At 40.3% G+C, this 27,821-nt stretch overlaps 2 protein-coding genes across 3 annotated transcripts; both read right to left on the minus strand.

Moving 5' to 3' along the window:
- Positions 1–2,370: 2,370 nt before the first annotated feature.
- On the minus strand, positions 2,371–4,753 carry COL2 (CONSTANS-like 2). Its single transcript, XM_010259545.2, has 2 exons — positions 3,896–4,753; positions 2,371–2,966 (listed from the first exon to the last, which is right to left on the minus strand). The coding sequence occupies exons 1-2, from the start codon at positions 4,634–4,636 to the stop codon at positions 2,610–2,612; spliced, it is 1,098 nt and encodes a 365-aa protein (XP_010257847.1). The 5' UTR covers positions 4,637–4,753; the 3' UTR covers positions 2,371–2,609.
- A 5,481-nt stretch (positions 4,754–10,234) lies between these two features.
- On the minus strand, positions 10,235–27,125 carry PK3 (serine/threonine protein kinase 3). Of its 2 annotated transcripts, XM_088903655.1 has the most exons (7): positions 26,940–27,125; positions 26,235–26,635; positions 25,396–25,532; positions 24,599–24,742; positions 21,575–21,760; positions 12,663–12,787; positions 10,235–10,702 (listed from the first exon to the last, which is right to left on the minus strand). In XM_088903655.1, the coding sequence occupies exons 2-7, from the start codon at positions 26,449–26,451 to the stop codon at positions 10,477–10,479; spliced, it is 1,035 nt and encodes a 344-aa protein (XP_088759781.1). In that variant the 5' UTR covers positions 26,452–26,635; positions 26,940–27,125; the 3' UTR covers positions 10,235–10,476. The 2 variants fall into 2 exon arrangements, with proteins under 2 accessions (XP_088759781.1, XP_010257846.1); XM_010259544.3 differs by lacking the exon at positions 26,940–27,125 and having other exon boundaries at positions 26,235–26,931.
- Between the last annotated feature and the right edge of the window lie 696 nt (positions 27,126–27,821).

Below are 27,821 nucleotides of genomic sequence, written 5' to 3' on the forward strand. Positions count from 1 at the left end.
AGGCCCTCAATAAGGAGTATATCTGCTAAATGAAGGTCTCTTCTTTCTTGGAGACGTGGATATTTCTCATTTTGCTATCTTTGATGACATTTTCCATCCAGAAAGTAAGAATCTTGGGCTGAGTGCTCCATGAATGGAAAAATAAAAAAAGCACTGAGGCTGGCCAATGGCGTTTCATAAATTGATACTTAAAGGGAAAAAAGTGCGTGGGCCCAGGATCAATTGGGGCCCAACCAAAAGAAGAAAAGCTCTCATGGGCTCGAATAATAGCTGGACCAGACAAGAGGGAATCAGAGAGCCATAAAGCCCACCTAGGAGGCGCCTCTCCCATTCCTTTCCATGTGGCTTCTTTTTGCATATCTTTCCCTCCAAATGGTGCAAAAAGTGCAGAGGACTTTTATTAAAGAACACCAGTGAATTTAGGCTACTCAATCAATATCAATGAGCTTTTTCTTCCCTTTTTTATAGTTTTCTACCCCAAATTCAATACTATTTGTAGTGCAATTCATCGAGAAAAACAATAATTCTAAGAGCAATGGACACAATGTGGATGTCTAAGTTCTCACGCAATATAGAACTAGCCTAGCCAGAGGCCCAGACCCAGAGGGATTTCTTTTCTCTTTTCGAATAAAACTGACAACATGCTTTATTAATCAACTTTCTGCCAGCGTCAATAAAGTGATGACAACATGCCACTTGGCATTATCCACGTGTCGCATCTTTGAGGTCCTAGTATAACAGTGAAGACCAACCGAGTGGTGACTCAGTTGATTCAGTCGATACATTAGTTGGGTTGTCTCAGTGGAAATGCGAATTTTGAGTCCTAACAGCTTCCACCGACTTTGAAGAGTTATTTGTTGTTGACGTACTGTGCTGTGGCCAAAAAATGAAAAAAAAAAAAAAAAGAATTACGACCCCCATGGGGTTCAGGCGTACAATTCAAAAAAATATAGCAGTGAAGGCCTTCTTATATGAATCCAGATTTGCTCCTGATAGAGTGCACCTCGCACCACTCTCACAGTGCTTTCAGCTGTTGGATATTCCCAATGGAGGACAGCGATGTGTTGTGAGGCACTCTATCAGAAGGGAGAGTGTGAGAGTGAAAGGATAGAATGGGATTTTGGTTATTGGGTTTGTGTTATTGGGTCTGGATTGGACACGTAAAACTAGAGGAAACAAGACAAAAGTAGAAGGGAGATAAGTGTGAGAGTGAAAGGATAGAATCATAGAATTAAGGGGGCATTTTTTTTTTGGATTTTGAGAGGGGGGAAAGTTGGTAAATGGGATTTTGGTTCCCATTGACCAAGAATCCCATGTTCTTTTTTTTTTTTCAGATTTATATGGAGACCAGAGAAAGTTTATTTTCTTGGGTGTTAAGTGATATTCATCTCCTAGGTGGGTAAATAACTTTCCCACCTAGGAGAAAAGTTGCCAACACTTGAATGGGACAAAAATGCCCTTTTTAGTAATGGATTTTTATGGTTAAAATGGTCATTACCTTATTTACATGAGAAATAAAAGAACATGAATAAATACACTTACCCAGATAAGTGTTTCCCATGAAAAGCTTACCCAAATAACTGCATTTATCTGAATAAGTAACTTATCAAAAAGCAAACGAGGTCTAAGAGTCTAACTAAAAATATACATCAGAAACTTGGGTTGAAGGGTTTCAACTCGGAGGAGCCTCTTTAGTAATGTTTACTGTTTATTTATTAAAATATTTGCAAAAGGATGCTTTTGAAACTTAAATTTCTTGGTTGATGAACTAACTAGTCATGAGTTGGGATTCTGATATCTTTACGTTTAGATCAAAATATTAAATATGGAATGGTCTATAAAGTCAAACAATTTTTTCCATTGAGATTTAATTTGAATGAGTTCAACTACAATAAAGAAGTTTGCATGATAGAAGATTACCATATACCACCACCATCTCACTATTATATTTGCGGACTTTCTAATATCTTAATAGAAGATTGCTATATATGAACTGAACCCAAGCTGCAGGGATAATCTAATGGTCTATAAATGTCACTGAAATCCTAGCTGCAAGCTTGCAGATGTCTGTCACACCTACTGTGGGTCAGGAATCACCAATTCTTTCACATGCCCTTCGGACCTAGCTTTTTATATATATGTATATATATATATATATATATTTATAGTTAAGATGCTAAGGTAATGGAATGACCACTGAGAGTGGTTAATAATTGGTTTGTATAAATGTTCATTTCTTACCAGGAAGGTGAAGTTTGTAAGCACCTATTCTCATCCAATTGGTGAAAAGTGCAGTGAATTTTCTTAAACAAGTATAGTGTTCCCTTCAAACAAAACTTCAATGGCTTCAAAAAAAAAAAAACTTCAAAATTGGCATGATAATCAGAAGGAATAAATAGATGCAGAAGCTACAATTACAAGTTCTGACGTTATTATGTATTTACAGGGGGGAAGAGAGAAAAAAGAAAAAGAGAACCTGCAAGTTAACATGCATGATTCTCATCAAGTCAAACTGCTTGCCATAATATAGTAATGGTGATAATACAGACAGATCATACTTCTCTCACACCCAGATGGTGTGATCCTCTTTCTTCTTTTCCCCTTTTGAGTTAGAATGATGGGACAACACCATAACCACTTTCTGCAAGTACAGTGGTGGAGAACATCTGTTCCACTTCAACTTCCACATCTGTTCTCTTTGCAAACCGCCCTTTGATGCGAGGTCTGGTCTCTGCATAGGCCTTCCTAGAGGCATACCTTATTGTCTTCTCGAACTTCCTAGTTTTTCGCTTCTCTCTGTATCTAAGGACTTTGGCCTCTCTGTCCATGGGAGTGAACTGTGGAGGCATTGCAAGAGGGCTTGAGAAGAGGTCAATCGTTCCTTTGGGTGGTCTGGAGTGGGAGTTGGATATGTCATTCATCATAGCATCTGGTACCACACTGGCATCCATTGATGACAGGGAGACCTGATTGTAAAATTACACAGAAAACCCAAAAAACTCAAGCTGAGAATAGTAGAAATATCATTTGGAATGAGAACTATCATAAGCATTGAGATGTACTGGCCTACTGGGCATGGTACAGTTACAGTATGATGAGTGACATTAATTTTTAACAATCAGATGGAGAACCCATGATTATTGACAACTTCTAAAAGAAACAAATAACCAAACGTCATAAACTTGTAAGGACTTGCTGCATTTATTGCATGGAACTACATATAGAAGATTAACCGACCCCATATAATTGGAAAAAAAAGGCTTGGATGATGATGAACTACATACAGAAGATCTAACAGTAACTTTGTATTTAATGGGAAATAGAAAAGCAAAGAACAGAGAGAAACCCATGATAGTACCTTTCTCAAGCACTGCAAATAGGATAAACAAAGTCAAAGATCTAAAGCTACGTTTGTTCTGTTAGAAAATAAGAGAAACAGAAAGTTAAGGGAAAGTTCTTATCAGATTTTGTGAAATTCCTTGATAACTTTCCCTCAACTTTCTGTTTCCCTCTTATTATCTATCAAACCAAAACAGCCTAAGAGAAACATTTTCCCTTTGCCTTTAGGGTGAAGAAGGCCATAATTAATATACAGATTGCAGACTTTAAGTCCAGAGCTAACCATTCAAGCTAAATAGGAATAGAAGACCATAGGAAAGTAATTAAGCAGAACTATGAATGCAGATTCCAACAACAAAATTTAGAAACCATAAACAGAAAAGACCATAGGAAATTAATTGGACCACATATTCCTACCCCAGAAGAGAAAAATAAAAACCAAGAAGTAACTATTAGGCCCAAATAGCTGGAACTCAAGCAATTGAAGATTGCCATGGAAAAACTAATGGAACAGGAGAAGAGAGCCTTGTTTTGTTTATTAAAAGGAAGGGCCTACACTGTGACTATAACTGAATCCAGGTTTTGAAGCATCGTAATCCATGTCCAGGTGAAGATTTTGTTGCTGTTGCTCCTCCTTCACTGCCAAGCACTGAACTGGCACAACGCTGTCACTCCCATCATTCTTATGCTGAACGCTGTAATGCTGCTGCTGATTGTACTGATTGTCAGTACAAGAACTATAGTCCACAAGATCGAGGTACTCATCAACCTCCCCACCTAACAAGAACCCATTATTGTTCTGGTTGTTGTCATTCTTACCAGGGTTGAGCAACAGCCAAGATGCTGTTTCATCTTCATCTTCTTCATCTATGTCCTCGTCTCCTTCTTGGGTCATGAACCCATCCTCTATATTGATATCAGGCCTCACACGCCTACCGGGGTTTGTAGGTGAAGGGCCATACAAACATCCAGCGATGGGGAGGATGGGGACCCGGTGGTGGCGCCGGGCAAGCGGGTTGGCCGAGTGTATGTCGGCATCACAGGTGGTGCAGAGGGCGGCAGCGTCGGCCTTGCAGGTAAAAGCTGCAGGAGCTCGCTCGCAAGCCTCGCAAACCCACACGCGCTCGTGCCGCGAGGCCACCTGGTTGACTGCGTGGATGCGTGCGTCACACCCGGCGCATAGATACGCGGAGTCCGCCCGACAGAAGACTGCGCAGGCTGCAGAGCGACAGGAGTCGCACATCCGCGCCCATCCGCCTCTGCTTCCGCCGGAACTCCCCTCTTCCTTCAGCATCATTCTTTTTTTCTCAGAATTCCTTCTTTATTCTCTCTCTCTCTCTCCCCCTCTATCTGGCTCTGCTCTTCACATTAGAGACTAGAGAGTCGTGTGTGTGAGTTGTAAGTGATGAGGGGGGGTTTAACTGTAAGCATAAGCAAGCGGGAGACTTTGGGGAGAGAAGAGAATCCAGGAAGTGACACGTGGCAAGATGTAAGCGGGTGAAAGGCGTTGGCCCGTTATCTTGTGGTTGGCTGTGTTCTCGAGTGGGGGGGGGCCAAGGAGCTGAGTGGAGGTTCCTGGGACCCACACGTGGTTGCGGCACTCTTTGGCCAATGGGAATCATTTATGTCAAAGTTGGAAGGAGAGAGAAAGAGAGAGAGAGAGAGAGTTGCATGTGCCAGCTATCTGCCATGTGCTTGAGACTTGGCTCATCTGACTCCGGACATGCTGGAAACTCTCTCCCATCTCTCATCCGTGTCCCAGAGTCCGAGTTGAGACATATACTTCATTGTCACATTATGTGCAAGTCGGTACCCGATTTGAAGAATTCACACTGAATTGGGTTCGAGTTTCCGGGTCGGGTTCATTCAAATTTTAATGGTTAAAACCCAACCCGACTTACATCATTTGTAGCCCTAACAGCAATGGAAGATCAACCAAGAAAGACAACCCTGGGCCATGAATTCCAAGAGGAAATGGTTTTAGAAATGCTCCCTTGGACATTTGACCATTGTTGGTTGGTCATGCAGTCAGAGACCTACTAAAAAAAGGATTGAGAGCGCCCAGACATTGGTGGTGGGCTCTTCACAGTTCTCACACTAAACAAAAAATATCAGAATTCAGAAATGAAAAGAGAAGAAGATGACTTCCATTAAGGAGTTTCTTCTTTTTAGCTTGTATCTCTTTTTTCTCTCCCCCTTTATAATTAGGCCCACGAGTAATATCATGTTGGTTGTTGAGTTCCCATGTGATGATAAAATTGATTCTTGGCCTTCTGTCTTGTTGATGGATTGTAATTAGATGAAATCAAACATCATCTTTAGGCTGGAAGTGACTAATGAGCAGTTCAATTGGTTGACATAAATCATAAATGGACCAACTCTTCACGACAGGAAACTGCAAGAGGTAACATAGAAAAGGATTTTGATTTAATGAAGGGACCCCATCTCCATGAAAATCTACTCAACACCACAGGTCCACAGCCCAGTCCAGCTTATGGTCGCATTAATGTCCTACTCTACACTAGTTCAATTGATTCCTTGACTAAGAGGTAGTCTAGTCCCTATGTTTGGGTCACCATGGATAAAGGCAATTGAAATACAAAACAGAACCAGTTTCACAAGTTTCTCGGATCTGCAGATTGGATCTGGTTTAAACTAGTTCGTTTTTAACTCCAAAAAGAAAAAGGGGTTACAGATTTACATATTAAAATCCTGTTCCTGTGGAAATGGGATTCATTCCCATTCCACCCAGTGATCCAAACAAACCCAAAATCCTGTCCCTAGACCATTGGATGATCCACAAATTGGTGGGTGAAGCCCTTGTTGAATCATTACAGCTGATTGTAGCTGTGATATATGCTTTCAAAAGCTTTATTTGTCAAATGAGAAAGCTGTGAAACTGCCAAACCAAGGTGGGTGCTCTAATATTTACTGGTCCAATTAATTAAGGGGCCCCTCCTCACATGACTGGGAACATTGGAATTGCCTTGAAAACAAGCCTTGGCCATGGCCCATGGATATTGAAGTTACTTGTAGAGTCTAGAGTCTCAGACTGAGTACCAAAATGTGCACTCTTATTATTTGAGGCTCCTATTTGAATCAATATATCTTTCTTTAATGTTGTTAGCTGTTAGGAATGAAATCTAAAGGCCCATCGAGAAGAAAACTCTCAAGACAGTCACAGTCGCCTTCTGCATCATTCCATGTGTCAAATTCACATAGGCTGTGACGCGAAAGGCGTCAGTCATCGCGGCTATCCGCATGCTAAGACCCATTCTTGTGGTTGAAAATGTCCAAGCCAGACTCCAACCAACCAGCCACGTCTATCACTTGGACATGTCGAAATGAGAGGTCAGGGAAAGAGGTAAACAAGAGGACATAATTGAGTCCATCTTCACAGTCGACAACCAGCTAAATGCTAAGAGACTAAATGGAAGAAGAAAAACAACAGAAAACGTACTCTGCTCTTGTTGGTCATTCTCATTCTACTGTGTCCAGCATTCTAGTAACCTTTGATTTGCCTGAAAAAAAAAAAAAAAAAAAAAACTTATTAGCCATGGACACGCCTTTGTACTGAAACTGGGCCTAGGCACTGAGTGAAAATCAAAACTCCAGGATTATGTAACCAATTGAGTTTATTTGTTCCAGTATGAAATTATCAAAACCTCTACTTTTCTTGATAAAATTCAATATCCCCCAGAGTTAAAACTTAAGTTGGACAGCCAGTTAGAACTGTCTGACTTGATGTTTCAACTTTCAACTAAGAAAACTTCCAATTTTACCAGAAAGGAAAAGAAAAGGAAAAAGTTGATCTCCCTATTTGTAGATGGTAATTACCTCCCATCACATACTTTCTGTGACTTGTGGCATGTGGTAACAGAGAAAGAAAACAGACAACTAACGTTCACAAGGATACCGTTAGTTTGTTTATCCACAATAAGAGAAAAGCTGATTCAACCAACGTAAGAGGACGGCAACTGCCGACCCAGAATCCCAGCAACCAACATAGAGATGCCATGTAGACAGAACAGAGATTAGGATCCACCTACACCACAAGTTAGTGACACGAAGACGCCTTGCTCGATCGGCTTATATGGCGGTTGGGTCCCACCAGGAAGAAAACCCATGGCATTCCTAAGCTCAGCGTCAACATGTTGATGTGCAATGGCGTCCTGTCTATGTTGAAAGTTCTCTCTGGAAAAATTTGTACTGTTCCTTCCTCAGTCTCCATCACCTCCGATTACAATTGTTACAGCAAATGGGGACCAACAACACAGATCACCGACTAAAAACACCATTTCATCAACGTCAGAAAATGAATAATTGCTGTGAATGAGCCATACTGGAGTATGTAGATACTTGTTTAAACCATCTGTCTACAGAAGACATCTTACTATCTCAGATGACAAGATTGTTGGGCTGCATCACACCTGACCTGCTTGCTGAGTGTTTTGTGTGATAAAAAAAAAAAAGACCATGTCGATGACATGCAACTCATAATTTAATAAAGGACATTCAAACCATATCGCATGGTCAGATAGGGTTTTATGCAGATATCAGAATATGCAGTTGCCAACTTGAAATGCAGAGGACAAATTTGTCTGAGATTACCACAAATAGTGCAAAGACCATAACCTGTTTTTGAAATCTATTTTCTTAGTAAATAAGGTACCTTCCACGTTTCTTATTTTATGTTAATTCTCACTCATAACTAGTGGTCCTCATTAGAAAATGGCATTAAGGGGGCATTCCACGAGAGAACAGGAAAAATTTATTTTCCTGGGTATCACTTAATCGGGTAAGTGAGATCCATCTCCTAGGTGGGTAAATAACTTTTCCACCTAAGGAAAAGTTTTCAACACTTAAATGGGACAAAAATGCCCCTTTTAATAATGGATTTTATGATTAAAATAGTCATTTCTTATTTTTTTTTACTTTAGAAATAAAAGAACATGGATAAATACACTTACCTGGATAAAGAAACTTACCTAAGTAATTGCATTTACCCGGATAAGTAACTTATCAAAAAGCAAACAGGGCCTAAGAGGCAACACAGCAACTAAAGTTGAAGGAGCAAAAAAAGAAAAAGAGGCTGAGGAGAAGAAGGTGGGACCCATTTCTGCTCAACTAAAAAATGTGAGGAGGTGGTTATTGGATCAACTGAGAAAAAGTAGAAAGAAATGTGGATTTGGAAAAGATAGTGGAAACCCAAGTCCAAAAAAGCAAGATGTTAGGATTGTCTGTTTTTAAGAGGGGAAGAATTTGCAAAAGGAATGTTCTGGGATATGGAAAAGAGGTATCCTTTGAACAAATAAAGCCTTGAAAGGGATACCTGAATGGTGGAACTTGCTAGGATAGTGGTTGATTTGTAGATCTTAGGGGGGCTGCTGGGTGAAGTGTTTTGAGTTTTGGTAGTGGGCCTTGTTTGTGTTTATAAAAATGGAGAAGGAAAATTCTGTATTAAAAGGGGGTTGGGAGTCTTGGTGATATAGGTTTTGGTAGGGATGAGCAAAAAAACCGAAAAACCAATCAGCCGAAAAAACTGCAAAACTGAACCAAAAAATCAGTTAACTAAACCGGTTGGTTCGGTGTTTTTTAAAAATTGGAGGTACCGGTTTGGTTTCAGTTAACCAATATAGAAAACCGGCGGTTAACCGAACTGACCGATATACATATATCTCTATACATTTAATATATATTTATGTATATTATATATTTTATATATATTATAAATTAATAAATATGCATTATATATAAATATATATTTATAATATATAATATATTATTTATTATTAAAAATATAATATTTTATATAATTTATAATTTTTTATTATATATTCATATATAATTTTATAATATATATTGTAAAAACCAAAAAACCGACAATTAACCAGACCAGTTAACCGGTTAACTGATTGGTTTCAATTTGGTTTAGGTTACCGGTTTTCCAAAAACTGGTAGTACCGGTTTGATTACAAAAAAAGGCCCACGGTTAGCCGAACTATGAGTACCCCTAGGTTTTGGGTTTTGGAATCTTGTGGGTGGCTTGTCATATTATTGTACTTGTACTTTCTTCTTTGTTTTTTTTTTGGGAGAATGACTGTTCAGCTCACCTCAGAATTCTTAACCCCACCGTATAGGTGAGATGAATCCTGGCCGTGGATTGATGCCAAATCCACGGGCAGGATGCAATTTATAAGGGGGCTACTAGTAGATTATAAGGGCTGTAATTTCAAAATTTTGCAGTGGGCTGCATATTTCTCCAATTTTTTTTCTTTCTTATTTACTACATACAATTAAAATAGAAAAAAAAAAGAAAAATCGTTTTGATCACCAACAGATGCAACTACATAGGAGGGAAAAACGTTCATCTAGATCCTAAAGACAGAATATAGAGGGAGGAACAGGAATATCTTACATGTAATACACAAGTTAGAGATTACATTATCATCATTTCACCTCCTTTGGTATACTTCAATGGAGTTCTTGTCCGGTACGTTAGCAGCTAGCATTTTAGCTGATCCTGGTACAAACTTGAATGAATTGTTCAAATTGGGGAGTCCATCGAGAGTTCGGATCTGTTGACCACAAAACGCTGGCCACATCCTGTGCACACAACTCTATATACAGTCGCACATCGGGAACATCTTTCCATAAATGACAATGTAAAGTACAAGACGTGTTCCCGATGTGTGGCTCTAGGGTCTTGTGCACAGTGTTTTGTGGTCAGCAGATCCGGACTCGTTTATCAAACACATGCCTTCGTAAATTTGCTGAAATATTTGTGACTTCAAGTATCGAAATAGAAATGTGTCCTGTTACTGTTTGTTTTGACCAGTGTCAGAAGCATAGTTATACCAGAAGATCCAAACTCAAATTTCAAAGTGAGATCAGATGAAAAGGAAGAGAGTGATACACTACCATTGAATCAATGCACATTATAAAGCTACAAAAAAAGAAGATAAATAATATTCTGTAATAATCATACTCAAGAAAATGATCTAACACCCCGTAGGCCAACCGAGACTTCTCACATGCAAATCAAGATTGGTCAACTTACACACTACTACCCCAACCCACAAAGCCGTAAGCCCATGCTTCAACTGTACTTTAACTGTATATGATCTTGTGTCTAACTCAGGATGAGAACTTTGAGATCAATTTGTCAACATGAATAAGGATATCATCAATGCAAGGACGAACTGCAGCCTGGGGTTGGAGCATCCATGTCACAAACTGATGGAGAGGTTCAGGGTATGGGGGATTGGGTCCAGTTGGCCATTTGATCTGTGCATTTAGAATTGCCAACTGAAGGCTTCCCCCAGCTTCCCCAAGCGCATACTCGAAGGGAGACATTCCATACCTGTAAAAAAAAAAGAAAATTGGAAACAAGTAGAACCAAATATTTTCTGAAATTGATAATGTTTTAATTGTTTCCATTTTAAGCAGCAAGGACCAAGGACAATCCATATTTTGAAGTTAAAGGTGAAAAGTTAATGTTTGGTATCTTGTACCTCCTATCATTTATTTAAATGCACTATCTTTTATCCATTTATGTCGATGTACGAATAAAGATATGGATAATGAAACCAATATGTCCTTACAGATCATCATTCAGGTTATAAATTGCAACGAATATGAATAAATTTTCAGCCATTGGATTTAACTTGGTTTGTCAAATTTATATGGGTTTCTGGAAGTACAGGCAACACACTAGAGCCTTAACAGTAAATTTCAAATAAATGTGGCAGCAATTCATGCACAAAATGTTTTTGACCAAATCAGCTTTGCCAATTTACACATCAAGAACCATAACCTTTCATCTTTACCCAGACATGATAAACATACAGGAGTCAGAACCCATAACACAATGGGTTCCACCAAGGAGATCTCCAGAGCCAAAAATCAGGCTGGAAAATTTCAACCATCTCTTCCTTTTTCCCTGTTCATTTTTATAAGGATCATGATTGCGTTATATGTACAACGGATACCTCACTCAAAAAGTAAAATGTTTCTGTTTTTTTTCAGTTGATAAATATAAATCTAATTGTATTACCATGGAGGGTGAGAATCCCTCAAAATCTGTACCGAAATTTATACCTTTGGCACATGTAAAACCACAGAAAGCCTATAATATCAAAAGATGAGTTGAAAAATGATATACAACAATAACTGTAACCATCCTCTATTTCAACTTTCTACTAAAATTCACTGTTCATTCTTACTTGCCAGTTTCCACTGTCCAACAGAGTGCAATATGTAAGATGTTTCATGTTTGTTGAGATCTAAATCTAATATATATATATATATATATATATATATATATATATATTGCCCTTGGACCTAGGCAATCTCCTAGGTAAGTGTTATGGGCCCGGGCATAGGATCTCGTCACGGGGCGGTCCACGGGGAAAACTCCTAGCCTTCCCTTGCCCTTCCCTTTGCGTGCTGACCCTATTGTGGCGAACTAGGGGGTGATTTGTTCAAGAGATCACCCTAACTCTCCTAAGCTCTTTCCTTGATCGAAAATTCAATGCTTTATTCCAATTCCAAGCTCTTTTAAATAGGAGGTTACAGGAGGGTTTCCTTATTGTATTCGGCTAGAATAATCCCTCTCTTATCGCAACTCAAACTCCTATCGAAACTCAAACTACTATTTCTAATTAACTTCCTATTTCTAAGGGTAACTCAACTCCTATTAAGGATAAGGGATAAGGGAAAGTGTAGCTGGCGGTTGGCGAGCAGAGCTGCCGTGGCAGGATAAGTGTGGGCCTACCCTGATGAGCTGTCGTGTGGGCCCTGCTCTACTGCTGCTGCCGGGCGGTGCGAACGTCTCACAGTGCTGCTGCCGTGCGGTGTGTGCTGCTGTCTAGTGCTGCTGCCGTGCGGTGCGTGCTGCTGCCTATGACTGCGCTGCAGCGCGCTGCCGGGCGGTGTGTCCATAACAGTAAGATGGCTGCTACATGCTCCTAATTTGAGCTTACAGGTGGTATGACCAAGTATAATACAAATCAAAGATTTATTGCAAATTTGCCACCATGTAACAATCCAAATAACACTAAAGAACAGTTTTTCCATGTTCATGCTTTCATGAGCCTCTAATTTCTTCAGTAATTAAATTAGTATCCCAAAAAGTAGTACAGATATATGCACCTTTCAAAGTTTAAATTAACCTATCCACCCTTATGCGGACTGAATAGATAAATGTCTAAACCTCAATCACAAAAGTGTAAAATAATAGAAATTTCTTGTTGGAAGTTAAAACAGACAAGGCACACAGTTAAGAAAAACATAACTAGATAAGTCAAAGCATTTGTCCTCACATTATTGCATATAAAGTGCATCCCAAAGACCAGATATCTGTTCTCTCATCAATGTCAGAATGGCTTGGACAGTCCCACAACTCAGGAGCCCTGAAAGGGGCTGAACAGTGCTCTGCTGCCCATTCCTATACAGCAGGCCATATAAAATAGACTGTTAGCACGTGGAGTGTGTCATGGATTCATATATGCAAACCTTGTCTAGTTCTACTGGTCAAAACTGACTACAAAAAGCAAAAAATGCAGTAGAGAATCAACAGTGATGTGACAATTTTCAAAAATAAAAGAAAAGACTAGATGCAATACCTAAAGTGTGTATATATGCATAGGTATAGAAGTTCATGGTACAACTGTACAACTAAAGTTCAGACAACAAAATCTGTTTTACTTAACATTTTAAGATGAAAAAATTTTTTGCATGCAAGATTAAAAGAGGATAAACACCCCAAAATGTGCATACTATTTTTTTTTTTTATCAATAACATCAATTTCATTAAATTAAGAGAATAGAGGGAAAGGAATACAGAGGGAGATAAAATAACTTAGCTCCCCAAAAAACAGAAAACTCAGGGAAAGCAAAGAAAATTAAAAACTAGCCCAGAAAACAGCCTCCCTAGTCACTCCTTGCTTGGCCAACCCATCCGCAAATGAGTTGGCACTCCTCTTCACCCAGTTGTACTGAATCTCTATGTCCCTACCCAGCCATAAGAACTGTTTTTTCTCATTGTTAAAGTTCCACAAACCACTGTCCTCTGTCTTCAACCAATTAACCACCACCTTCGAGTCACCTTCCAGAATCAAACATCTAATATTTAGATCTTTTGCTCTTCAAATTCCTTCAAGCACTGCAAGGATCTCAGCCCTAAGAGAGTCACCTTCTCCAATAGGGCCAGAGAATAAAGCAATAACAATCCCTTCCTCATTCTTGAAAACTCCTCCAATCCCAGAGGGCCCTGGATTCCTTACACTGCTGCCATCAAAATTCAGCTTTATAAAGCCCGAGGGGGGAGGGGACCAGAACGGACAAAGAGTCCTCTTGCATCTTGCAGTGGAAGCAATCTCTTTCCAGTTTCTTAGCAAGTCATCCATAGGACAATCTGAAAACGACTCCAAAGATTTTAGCCAGTGGACCGCTCTTTTAAGGATTCAGTCTAACAAGTCTTCCAAAGTTTTTTCCTTGTCAGAAAATAAGCGTGAGTTTCTTTCTTCCCACAAAGACCAGCAAACCGCTGCCCTAATACACCTCCACATAGTCTTCCCTCGCTTCTTAGGCCAACTGAAAAGAGATGGGGAAAACAAACCTTGGACAGTCTCCGGAGGATACCAAGAACACCCAAAACGGGAGAAAACCCACTCCCAAACAGATTTAGCAACCTTACAAGAGACCATGAGGTGGTAGCCAGATTCCCCATCAGCTTTACAAAGAGCACATCTATTAGGAAGTAAACAATAGTTGGGTCTCTTTCTTTGGAGTAAGTCTAAAGTGTTGATTCTTTCTAGGAAAATTTCCCAACAAAAAAAACCCACCCGAGGAGGAATAGGTCTGCTCCAAATTTCCTTAACTGGAAAGGACAACCCCAGGGGAGTAGGAGGCTGAGTTAAAGTTTCAAAGAAAGAAGCACAAGAAAAGGTACCAGAGCTAGAAAGGGTCCAAAATCTAGTGTCTTCCTTAGCAGGGTTTAGGAAGACACCCTCAAGGGAGGCTAGCAGAGCTACCAGGCTATCCAAGTCCGTGTCCCTAATTGCCCGACGAAGGCCAAGGTTCTAACCAAAGTCCGAAGTGGAAGCTGAAGGGACTAAGAAAGAAGAAATGGGTTCATTTTTCAAGTCTGAAAGAGCATACAAGGAAGGAAACTTGTCTTTCAGAGGAGAATCCCCGACCCAAAGATGTTCCCAGAAATTTATTCGGTTACCAGAGTTTAGACCATACCTGATCCAAGGGGAGAAAACTGGAAGCAGATTGTGGATGGATTTCCAAGGAGAAGCTGCTGAAGCCCTTGCCAAGATTCCAGGATCCCAGCCATTGTCTTCCAACCCATGAATGCTAGCCACAATCTTAGTCCACAATTTATCCCTTTCCAAAGAGAACCTCCACAACCACTTCCCTAGAAGAGCCATGTTCCTTTTCTTGAAATTACCAATCCCCAGACCTCCTATTGTTTTACACCTAGAGACCACCTCCCAACTCACCCTATGATCTCTCTTCTCCTCTCCAAGCTCCCAGAGAAAGTTCCTTATTAATTTCCAAAAGGTTTGAAACCTTTGAGGGGATCTTAAACACTGACAGAAAGTAAACAGGAAGGTTAGCTAGGGTAGATTTAATGAGAGAGACTCTTCCACCTAAAGAAGGATAACTCCTCTTCCAGGCCGCTAGCCTCTTCTCAAACCTCTCCACTACCGGAGCCCAAAAGCTGACACTCTTAGGATTATCTCCTAAAGGGAGGCCCAAGTAAGTCAGGGACCAATCCGTAATAGCACAACCTAGCTCATCTGCAGATTCCCTTAGGTCTCTTTCGTTCACATTCACTCCCGCCACACAACTCTTGTCGAAGTTTACCTTGAGGTTAGAAATCTGCTCAAAAAGTTGTATTGTCAACTTTAGATTTCGGATCCAACTGAGGTTCCCTCCTTCACAGAAAAGGATAGTATCATCTGCAAACTAAAGAAGAGTTAAGGGAACCTCCTCCCTTCCTACTCTCCACCCTCTTATCAGATTCCTCGAGTCTGCTCTATGGATCAATCGCCCAAACACATCAACAATAAGGGTGAAAAGAAAAGAGGAAAGAGGATCTCCTTGTCTTAGACCTCTCAACGCCGGAAAGAAGTCCACCACAATCCCGTTCACCAGGATAGAATAATGGCAAGTCCTAACACAGCCCCAGATCCACTTGCACCACCTGTCACCAAAACCAAAACTCCTCAACACCTCCATCAAGAATGACCAATCAACCAAGTCGAAAGCCTTCTCCAGATCCAATTTGCAGACCACTCCCTTCTTCTTTGACTTTCTAAAGCTCTCCAAGCTCTCATTTGCAATGAGGATCTGATCGATGATCTGTCTTCCCTCCACAAAAGCACTTTGGTTGGGTGCAATAATAGAGGGGAGCACCTTCTTTATCCTGAGAGACAACACCTTAGCAATGATTTTGTACAAGCTAGTCACCAGACTAATAGGTCTAAAATCTTTTGGTTGGGAGGCATCTTTCTTCTTTGGGACTAAGGCAATGAAAGTTGAGTTCAATCCCGGGTTTATAACACCCCTCCTGTGGAACTCCTCAAAGACCGAAGCAAGATCATTCTCCAAGATATCCCAGCCATTGTGAACCCATCTGGACCCGGAGCTTTTGTCCTATCCATAGAGAAAACTGCTTCCTTTACCTCCTCCATATCGAATCTTTTTTCTAGCCACTCTCTCTTCTTTGCACTAAGAGTCGGCCAGTCCAAACCCTCCAACCACACTCTCTCATTCATAGGCCTTCTAAAAATAGATTTGAAGTGATTTACTAGGGCCTCTGCAATTTCAGTCGGGTGAGACAAGACTGCTCCATCAACTTCCAAGTTAGAGATGTAATTCTTCTTTCTCCTTCCATTTGCCACTGAATGGAAAAACCTTGTGTTTCTGTCTCCCTCCCTTAGCCACTTACACCTAGATTTTTGCCTCCAACTGATTTCCTCCTTGATCAGGATGTCCTCCAACTTCCTCCTTAAAACCCATCTCAACTTCCTTTCTTCCTCTCCAAAGGGGCCTCTCTCTTCCTTCAGGTCCAAATCCTCAATTTGCTCCACCAGAACTTGCTTTGTCTCTTCTAATCTTCCAAATTCCAGCCTATTCCACTCCTTTAATTGAGATTTTAGGTATTGGAGTTTCTTGTGGAACCTCATTCCCTCCCAATCAACTACCGGATTCGCTTGCTCCCACCACTCTCTGATTTTCTCAGTGAAACCCGGATGAGACAACCACATATTTTCAAACTTGAAAGGGGTAGGCCCTGCTCCTCTTAATTCCTCCTTGACCAAAACTATTGGCCAGTGGTCTGAAGTGAGTCTAGGGAGAGCCCTAGAAGAAATGTTGCCCCAATGATCCTCCCAATCAGTTGAGAACAAAAATCTGTCCAACTTAGAGCAAATTGGCTGAGATTGAAGGTTGGACCAAGTGAAGTTATTATTTAGGAAGGGAAGTTCTTTGAGATTAAAAGAGTCCACAAATTGGTTGAACTTCCTCATACTTGTTGTCACTCTCTGTCTGGGGTTGTTGGTTTCCTCCATAAATCTCACTACATTAAAGTCCCCTCCCACACACCAGGGTCCATCCCAAAGGCCTCTAATGTCACTCAATTCTTCCCATAATTTCTCCCTTTGCCTATAGTCATTGGGGCCATACACATTTGTTAGAACCCATTCATACCCATCGGCCACCTGTTTGAACTTCAGGGAGACAGAGTGATCTCCAATTAGCTCCTCCACACCGAAGAGAATCTCTTCTTTCCACAGGGTCACAATTCCTCCCGAGGAACCCCACGAAGGAGCAGCCACCCATTTAATACCTCTAGAACTCCACACACTCCTTGCCCAGCTGCAATCAAAATCCATTCTTTTGGACTCCTGAAGCATAACCACGTCCGGATTGAACTTCTTAATTACCTCTTTGATTGTTGCTCTCTTCCTAAAGCTGCCCAACCCCCTCACATTCCAACTTAGGATTCTCATTGAAAACTAAAGGCTTTAACCCTAAGTCCTCCAAGAACTATTTAGACCCTTTTCTTCTAATCCCTTTCACTTCTAACTTCTTGTCCCCCTCAATATCTTTTTTTAATCTCTCCACTTCACTCAGCCTTCTGAACTTCATCTTGCTGTCCTCTTTATTTTACATGTAGGCTTTTAGGTCATTCGGGTTCTTCAGCTTGCACCCCAACTTTTTCACAAACTCTGCAACTGACTCTTCCCCAAAAGTTTCCTCTTTCCCTAAAGAAGCACTCTCCTCACTCCTAGGAAGCTTCTTGTTCCTTCTCACTTTACCTCCGACCACAACCCTGTCTGTCCCCTCCAGGCTCCCTCTCTGCAAATTCTTCCTTTCCACTTCGCCCAAGAGGCTTTCTAAGATTTCCCTAATTATTGTCTCTCTGCATGATTCCTCACCCACTTCCCCCCCTTGTAGACTCAATGTGGCTTTCAGACTAGGGGCTTCCGACTCTTGGTTGGGAAGAGAATCTGGTACAAGAGATACAGAGCGCTCATCAGTATCCAAAACTGAATTGACAGAGTTGAGGGATTTACCTGAGGTAGAGAAGAGAGGAGAGAGCACAGGCGAAGGAGAGGTAGTCACTTTCTTTTTTGGGAAAACAGAGCACTCTGTCTCCCAGAGATGGGGGAGGGAAATCCCTGTCGCTGTATCAACACAAAGACCCCTTTCTGTACCCAAGTATGTACCTCTCTGTGAAGTACCCTTGTTCTGCTCTGAGAAGACCCGAGCAACCTCCTTTTCGGCCTCTTGCAAAGCACTAGAACTCAGTAATGGGTTAAAATCAAACACCCGCTCCTCCCCCTCCACCTTTCCTTCCCCCACCGAATCCCCTAAGAACAAACAGTCCAGGCTAAAAGAATCGTTGTTCTGATCTTTAGGTAGAGCTTCAACTGCCGCACTGCCTGAACTCCCACAGTCGTCTGAACTATCAACATGAACAGAATCTGAACCGCAACTCAACCAGCCTTGATCAGCATCTTCTTTCTCTTCTGGTCTGCCTCTCGAATAGGCGCGGGTTCGAGCGATCAGAAAGGCTGTGATTTTGCTCGTCGGACCCAGCACAGAGGCCGGCACTCTCCAGCCTTGTTCGCAGATTTCGTCCCTCCACTGTCGAGAGGGCGAGACTTAGACGATGATAGATGAAAGAGGTCATCTATCATCGTCCCATGCCTGTCCCGCCCCACGTGATGACTTAAGTTGTCACGTGGGCTTTTAAATCCGCAAGGAAGTTCACCCACTGGCCCGACCGGCTCGACCATTCTTAGAGCCGGTTCGGAGAGAGACTTAGCGCGCGAACCGCTCTTTCCCAACTTAGCCACGTCAGCATAGGACGGGCCACCCTCTTTACACAACCCTTCTTCAAAAAAATTTGAAAAAGAAGCCAAAATAGGAAGGCTTCGAGTCTTGGAACACCCCTGCCACTGTTCCCCTTCCTCTGTAAAACGCCCACACTCAACAGACTTACCCGCCAGCCCCTGAAGGCCACGTGTACACCCCCCTGCGAGCTTGTCAGATTCTTCAACCTCTGGTCGTCTTCCCCAAAGCAAAGCTTCAACTTTTGAAACTAGCCAGACCTTGTGCCAAGCTTCTTCTGAGAGGACTTCGAAGATCTGCGGCAAGTTCTCCGGATTGATCCCAGCAACCTTAAGTTCCACCGCTCTCAAGTTGCTTAAGTTAGCCTCCAACAGAACTCCACCCATTGCTCTAGCAATTTTCCCCAGAATAAGGTCATTCCAAAGGTTGAAGGGAAGACCAAGAAGTTTAATCCAAAAGCTACCGGCTCTGGGTTCAACTTCGTTGCAATGTGGAGCCCAATTCTGGACCTTAATCAGGCTTCCTTCTACAAGGAAAGAATTGAAGAACAAAGTCTTACTTCCAATATCTAGTAGGGCTTTCTTTTCAGCAAAAGGTAGCAACAAAACATCTTCCTCTGATCCCAACCTCTCTGTTAAAACTTCTAAAACTTTCGTCCAATCTTCTATCACCCTTTCTGCCACTAGAACCACCCTCTTCTCCCAGCTCCCTCTCCCTTCTTCCACTGCTACTCGTCGGATGACAGACGAGCTGGACACCAAAACTTCAGGGTGAAGCTTTGGGCGGAGCACAGAACAAACCTTCGAGCCAGGGGCTTCTTCTACTCTACCTTCGACCTCCAAGAGAAAAGCCTGAAGATTAGAAGCGAAAGAAGCCCACCCTCTTCGCTTCAGACCTTCTGGAATACACATCACTTGCTTTTTGTTAAAACCAAAGAGTTCGGTGACCATAATGAACCACCCTTTTCCATTCCTTTTTAGCACAGCTTCGAACCTCTTGTTCTCACAGGTCAACGAGTTTCTCCAACCTTCTTCTCGAAAGGAATTTACAGCTCCATCTACAAAGCCTTTCAGCCACACACAGGCCTCCTCTGTTAGAAGAATCGACGCCCTGCTCCCTTCTTTGATTTTCAATAGAGCCTTCCCCTTTGTCCTTCCCTGCTCAAAGAGGAAAGATTTTGCTTCAATGGACAAATCCAGTCTCCATTTCCCCGCCAGCTTGAACTTCCTCTCCTCTCCCATGCCTAACTCCTATATCTCACCACCAAGCCCAGCTCCCAAAATGTGCATACTATTTCAGGTAATCATGGAGTAACTCCATACTCCAGACTATCTACAGTTTTGGATATTGTGGTCTTTTTCTTTTAATTATAAAAGTAATATCTAGTAGTAGTAGGGTATGAGCAAACATGTAAAGCTCTTTCTCCCCTCCTGTAACTAAGCATTTTCTCCCATTTTCTTTCCATGTTTTGGTATCTATCTCTTTTTTGTCTACATCATGGTGTCACAAAACAAAGAAACTATTGACCCAGGTTAACAGAAATCAAGACTAGACTGAGATAGAAGCTCAAGGCTTGTGTAGTCCAGCAGACAAAAGGATGCCCAGGGAGCTGATGTTGCAGTATATTAAACCAGATTCCCAGAATGGGTAAAAAATGTTGTTTGAAAGGGCATGATTTTAATACAAATTAGTGTATCCAGGATAATGGAGAAAGGATAAGTTTAGGTCCATTACAAGATTCTAGGAAAGAAAAGTTGAATGAATGAGTGCAAGGTTTGAGATTTTCCCACCACTCTTCTCAAAGCTCTCCAATGATTTTAAGCAACTCATTTAGTATGTCCTGATGGGTTTGCGAGATGGCATCATACTTTACAGGCCTAAAAACTCGTGATCATATTCAAATACTGGATTTGGGATTGGACATTCCATTCCCACCCCATTGTTTGGTAATGATTACAAAGTGGCTCACATGTTGACTGAAAAATTCCTTACCCAATGGTTTATATGCTATCATCTAAGGGATTTATATTCATTTTTATTATAAATAGTCAAAAGGAATTGCATCCAACCGATTTAGCTTTCTTGCTTTATATTGTTACTATAATAATAAAAATGAGTAGGATGAGAAAAAAAGGTATAACGGTAGAGACCTATAATGGTCTAATGGTCATGTATTTTAAGATAACATGCCATTACAAAATTATGATGATTTTGTTCCTAGGTAAAAAGTATAGGAGATAACAGTGTGTAAAACAAGATGAAAAATATATTTTGGTAATAAAAGAAAATTCCTTGATTTTCTGTTGCTCCTGCCAAAAGAAAAACCAAACAAAAGAAAAGGTAAAAACCTCATATTTCTATTGAGTCTATTGAAATTTCCCTTTTTCTAACCTTAAAAAGTCATGCTTTGTTGGTTGCTTAAAAAAATCTAATCTTCAATCTATAAAATATAAATGGACAAAAGAAAATCCTTGAGGAAGTTATAGTTGTGGTTCTAAAGACAAAGATTTCATAATCTTCTTAAATGAAATATACATATTTTTTCCCATTGCACATCTTTTAAGTTTTGTGGTCAATTGTAACACTTTATATCCGAGACCATTTTACGCATAGTGTAATAACCATGATTTGCATGCCTAGTAGAACAACGTATTCACATTCATAACATTTCTTTACATTGAACTTTCCTTGAAATCACCCTATACAACAAGCACATTGTGATAGTGGAATTAAGCATAATAAATATGAGATTGAAATAAAAAGTCAGAAGCAAACACTGATCAAGAAAAAAGCATGGAGGCACAACTATTATTGAATACTGGATACATGGTAATGCCAAGAAAAATAATATAATAAGCACCTGTAGTTGTACTGCCTCTTGACGAGAGCGAATCTGTTTCCTTGCAGGTCGAGCACTGCCGAAATCCATCAATATGGCAAGTGGTGGTTGTCCTTTTCTGTGTGTGATGAGGACATTACCTGGTTTCACATCATTATGTGCATACGGAGGCTCGTAACTGTGCATATGCTTCAAACCTGCACAAAGCTGTAGTAAAGGCCCTTAGTGAAAATGTTACTGCTGCATGGACAACAATGCCATACTCCAGTGACAACATCATTGAACTGACAAATTAATAATAAATAAGTAAAAGGCTAAGTTTAAAAGAAAGCAATTCTTAATGTACAATTCAAACTTTAAATAGGTGCAAAAAGTTTGTGTTTTGAATAGCATATCCACACCAAGCAGGAAAAAAATCCAAGGTGATTCCCAAATAAAAAGCTGCATTTTATCTTCAACTGAACTCACTCTAGAAGAACCAAATTCTTCATGGAGATCCTGGGAACAGGTGATTTCAGTAAAGTAATAACTAGATAGAAGTTCCAATTTCCAATTATGAGGCTAAAGCCTGTGTTGGGTACTGTAATCTCAGAGAATCAAGGAGTGTTCATGGCAGGAAGATTTATGGCTGATGGGGTTTTAGTGGCAAACAAATTGATAGATGCAAGATTGAGAGGTGGAAGGTCCGGTTTACTCTGCAAAGTGGACTTTGAGAAGGCCTGTGACCATATCATTTGGCATTTTTTGAACTATACTTTGAAAAGAATGAATTTTGGCTCCAAATGGAGGAGCTGGATGAAGGTTTGCACCAACACCCCTTCGTTCTCTGTATTTGTGAATGGCATTTCTTTTGGTCGCTTCAAGAGTTCAAGGGGGCTGAGGCAGGGAGACCCTCTTTCTCCCTTTCTTTTCATTTGTGTGACAGAAGCTCTGAGCAGGCTGATGAAAAGGGCCACTGCAGGGGGGTTTATAGAAGGCTTTACAGTAGGAGAGGAAAGGATAGAGGTACCCTTGCTGCAGTATGCTGATGATACTCTCATTTTCTGTGATGCTTCTCTTGATCAGTTGAGCTATGTTATGGCTGTTCTTCGGTGGCTTGAGGTTGTGTAGGGTCTTCACATAAATTTGCACAAGAGTGAGTTGGTTGCGGTGGGGGAGGTGCAGAGCCTTCAAAGCTGGGCAGTTTACCCATGAAGTACTTAGGGATGCCACTAGGCACAAATTGCAATTCCAAAGCCATGTGGGATACATAGTGGAGAAATTTAACAAGAGGTTGACCTCTTGGAAAGCTAAATACCTTTCTTTTGGAGGTAAAGTCACTTTATTGAAGAGTGTTCTGTTGTCCATTCCTATCATCTTGCTTTCTTTATACCCAATTCCAGCTGGAATGACTAATGTAATCGAAAAGAAAATGAGAGATTTTTTTATGGGGAGGGTGGAAGGGTGAGAAGAAATATAATTTGGTTAATTGGAAAAAGGTATGCAATCCTAAACTTCAAGGGGGTTTGGGCATTCGGAGAGTGAAGGATATTAATACAGCTTTGCTAGGAAAGTGGCTTTGGAGGTTCAGTGAGAGGCAAGAAGGTTTGTGGAGAAGGGTGCTAATTGCAAAGTATGGACAAGGCCACACGGGATGGGAGCCAGGGATGCCCAATCAGACTTATGGGTTCTCTGTGTGGAAAGGCACAAGGAAAGCTTTCGACCCTTTTATGAAGGGTATCTGCTTCAAAATTGGTGATGGCCATTGGGTGAAATTCTGGAAAGACTCCTGGTGTGAAGGCAGGCCACTGAAAGAGTCTTTCCCTGCCTTGTATGAGTTGACAGTAGACAAAGAAACTTGGGTGACAGACCACTTACAGGTGCAGAATGGGAATGTAGTCTGGACTCCTCGTTTCAGAAAAAACCTTAATGACTGGGAGGTGGAGGCAATGGTGGACATGCTTCACAATTTATACAGCACTCAGGTGGAGATTGGGAGCACTGATAGAAGGCTGTGGAAGTGGGATAAATCTGGAAGTTTTACAGTCAAATCCTTCTATAATACGTGTCCAGATCAGAGGAACAGGCCATTCCAGCAAATATCATTTGGTGCAAAAATGTGCCGTCAAAGGTAGCCTTCTTAGTGTGGACCACCTACCTCAACAGAATCCTAACCAGGGATAACTTAACTAGGAGGGGCATGCCTTTGGAGTCCAATAATTGTGTGTTGTGCGATGGGCATGTCGAATCAGTTAACCACTTGATGTTACACTGACTTTGCCCACGAGGTCTGGTCAAGGATTTGGAAAATGTTTGAGGTGCAAACCTGCAACCCAGAATCAATGGTGGACTTCTTACAGAGCTGGAGTGTAGCTGGTCTAACCAAAAGGGGGAAGGTAGCATGGAATATCATTCCTGCATCAGTTTTTTGGTGTGTCTGGCAAGAGAGAAACTCAAGAATGTTCAAAAACAAGAGCAGCTCGGTTGATTCAGTTTTCCAGAAAATCTTGGGGAAATTGTTTTCCTGGCTGGCTATGAACAAGCTTTGTAGGGAAAGAAATTTCAATTCCTTTTTTGTATATGATAATATTTTTGTAAAGCAGAGGGTGGGGGTTTAAGGTCGTAATGGGCATTAGATGTGCATCCCCCCCTTTTTGCATAGCAGCATGTTATACTGTTTTTGTTTTCTTAATACATTCATACCTTACTTTCTCTCAAAAAAAATATGAGTATTAATCATGCTCAGACCAAGATACCAGCCCAACATTGGGTATTAGCCCTTTCATGTTTAGACTTTAGAGTTTAGACCAAGCATCGATGATGGGCAACAAGCATATACTATCCCATGATATTGGAGAGGCGGAGAAGAATTAATGTAGAGGGAGCATGGCAATTCTTCAACTAAAATATTATTTTGGCATAGAATAAGAAATAATAAAATCTAAATTTGCGAACAGGTTGATATTAGGTCAAACAGAAAAATTGTGATTGTAATGTGGATTGTATAAAGAAATAAAAAAAAAAACTCCCACATTAGGGAATAAAGATATAGGGATTCTAATTTACCTGTCGGAATATCTGAAGAACATCAATGGTAGAAAAGAATTCTTTCTTTGCTTTCATAGCTTTAGCATTGTCTAGTAAAGTTCCATCCAAATGAACAGGAAATAGCAAGTATGCTTCATGGTTCCCGGATCCTTCTTGTGTTGCCTAGACAGATAAAGTATACACATATTAAAACTAAAGGACAAAGCTTAGAATGAATAATTATCAAAGAAAACATTTTTTTAGGGTGGAGAGCGTGGACTGTTCCTTATTGTGAGACACTTTTCGAGCTCAAGATGCATGTTAAAGGCCAGGTGAAGAGAACATGATTAATATCTTTAGAGGATATCTTCATAGGTCATGTCTTTCTTTGATATATGATATGAGAGATCCTATGCTAGAACTGACTGGTATATTCAGAAGTTCACAAATAATTCAGGATCTTGCTTCTCCGTTTTCTCATTTTCCTGAAGAATTCTCCTTGCTAAACAAGATAGACCTGACACATGACCTAATGGTTAAGGCTTGGATGATGATGATTAACATTAAAAATCAGTATAACATGCTTGAAGAATATTTGATTATGCAATATAAGATAAATCTCTCAAAGGCAAATCCATTGAGATCAATAGTAGAATTCTAAGTTCAGCTTATGAGTCTGTCAGGTTGGTCAGTGCACTTATCAGCAACTGATTCAAGGATTTACCAATCTGCGACTAAAGTTATATATTTAGATTAGCAGTATCCCTAGGTGTTTATACAGATCATTGTGAAGAACAAAGAAAGATATCAAGGACAATTAAAGAAATTTCCTTAACTGAAATGATTGCATGATCAAGAAGTGGAAGTAAATTGGGATGACTAAATAGAGATGAAACACGGATCTCCTCTCTCACCAACTCCAACTGTTCACTAGTTTGTATTAGGACTTTCTTCATTGCATAAGTCCCATCATCTGCAAAAATGGAAGATTAGTCAGGGTCTCAGCCTGTAGCTCAGTTGGGATATACTGCAGTACTGCACCTTAACCATGATGACATTTTCCTAGTCTAGCTTACTGGCCTAATAAAAATACAAGGGAGAGACAAGTTCATAGTTCATAGTCAGATCATTAACAAAACGAGTAATCATTAAGTTCAGAAACAACAATTGGATCGTGCTGGAAACCAAAGTGCCATAAGGAAGCAACGATTAAAGGTTCGTTGAAGTCAATTTATAGAATAATTTCCACTCGTTATTACAAAATAGCAACAGAGCAGGGGGGAAGTTCAGAGTTTTTCTTTAATTCCAAATCAATAATTGAAGAAGCAAAGAAACATTAAACCCTAATTCGATTCAATAAACCTTTCAGAGCATTACTCAAGTCACATTTTTATCACTAAATAAGAATCGACCCAACAAAATTCAGAAAAAAACTGAAGAAACCCACTATCCCCTAAAATAGCAAGGATACAACTTCAAAATTGCAGAACGAAATTCACGATAATAGGCACTCAAGATCAAATTTTTAGATACAAATACTTCCTAAATACATAAAAAAAAAAAAAATTATATTTTTCAGATTCCCGATAAACTAGACTTGAAATAAGTTCACGAAGAATGAAAACAAAGAGAAACTCATAAAAACCCATGAATCCAATACGAAAATAGATCAAACCTGAAACAAAAGAAGGGTCCTTGACTTTCTTCGCAATACCACCAACTCCCCCATCAGTAGCCACGTCCTTAACAATTTCTTTGACTAGATAAACATACGCAAAACCACCTTCTCCAAGCTGCCTCAAAATCCTGAAACGATTCTCATTGATCCAAACATCCCCTCCGCCATTAACTACATCATACAGAGCATTCAAACCAGAAAACGAGCATCCCATCTTGGTCTGCTCTTCCTCCCTTTCACACCCTCTCTCTCTCTATATATAATATATATGAAGTCAACAGATCTTCAGTTTCTTCTGTCAAGCAAACAAATTTCACTCTTCCTCTCCAGATTGATTCAGATTCTTACAAATTACAAGCCCTGCTTCGGATCTTCAGGCTATAGTTGTCACCCATTAACTACAGCAATTAATAATGACAGTTAATTAATTTTAATCAACAATTAAGACGTGACACCAATAATTCTTCTCAAGTAAAGAATCAATCATGGCCATTGGTTATCAGCTGAACAGAGTTGATCTTTACTTTTTTCTTTGATCTAATCTTTTAGTATTTAAATCAGACGGTAAGTGTAGTTCAACCATGCAAATTCTCAAGATCCGCATCTGCTTGTTTATTGCAACTGGGTGCAAGTTGAGGACAACTTCATGCTGAATACTCAAATTTGTTTTTGAAGTTCCAAAGCTAAAACCACTGTTCTTACCTGGAAAAAATAACAGGAAAGAGAAAAACTAAAACACCGAAGCCTGGCAGCCTGCAAAGGGATCCGAATCCGATCAAAATTGATCCGATTATTGTCCTGCCCGGATCATTGATTTATCACAAATTATAAAATGGATGAAAAAAGAAAAAAATAACACTATGTTGCTTCCCGCTGCAATGGAATTGGAAACCAGGGGGCTTGGCCGCGGGCTCGAGCCGTAAATATCTGACCGATTATTTTTTGGGCCAATTTGGGCTTTTATAAATAAGCCCAACCCGATAATAAAAATACTAGCGGAGGAGCCTCGAGGGGCTGGAATGAAATTGTAATATTGTTATTTGTTATATTAAAAAAGATAATGGTTTTTTAATAAAAAATTTACAATTATAAATACTCAAATTTTGAAATTCATACAAAGACTTAAAAGAAATCATTATGTACTTGTTTTTTAAATATTACTTCAGCAAAGCATCTCATATAAAAGAACACGAATATACAATGATAGTTCTGAGTTCTATTTCATAGTTGTCCTTTGTTCCACACCAAGAACTCCTAGTTCGCCCCGGGAACTATCTAGGCAACCAGTTCTGTTTTACTCCAAACCTGGTCCCCTGGCAAAAAATCGTTGAATCAGTCAACGGCCCATTGACCCAAGCAGTTTAATTGTCGACTCATCAACCCATTCAACGGTTTTTGGTTGTTTTTTATTTTTTGTTGTCAGAATGAGCCATCTGTTCGAACTGGACAATCGAATCATCAGCCTGAAAACCGGTGGCCAAAATGGTTCTGTTTCTAGGTCGTTTTCCTAGGTGTCAATAATTAGACAAATTAACTTTATAGTCGTAATCATGTGAAGGGTGGACATTGCAAGGGATTCCCAAA

Source organism: Nelumbo nucifera, chromosome 4 (genome assembly GCF_055504915.1).
Source record: "Nelumbo nucifera cultivar China Antique chromosome 4, China Antique-T2T, whole genome shotgun sequence".
NCBI classification, from domain to species: Eukaryota; Viridiplantae; Streptophyta; class Magnoliopsida; order Proteales; family Nelumbonaceae; genus Nelumbo; species Nelumbo nucifera.

Coding starts and splice junctions, on each gene's coding strand:
- COL2 (XM_010259545.2), bottom strand. CDS start 4,636: ATGATGCTGAAGGAAGAGGGGAGTTCCGGCGGAAGCAGAGGCGGATGG. Junction 2,967..3,895: donor GATTCAGTTATAGTCACAGT/GTAGGCCCTTCC, acceptor TTTTACAATCAG/GTCTCCCTGTCATCAATGGA.
- PK3 (XM_088903655.1), bottom strand. CDS start 26,451: ATGGGATGCTCGTTTTCTGGTTTGAATGCTCTGTATGATGTAGTTAAT. Junction 24,743..25,395: donor TTGATCATGCAATCATTTCA/GTTAAGGAAATT, acceptor TTATCTGTCTAG/GCAACACAAGAAGGATCCGG. Junction 10,703..12,662: donor TGCACTTTATATGCAATAAT/GTGAGGACAAAT, acceptor TTTTTTTTACAG/GTATGGAATGTCTCCCTTCG.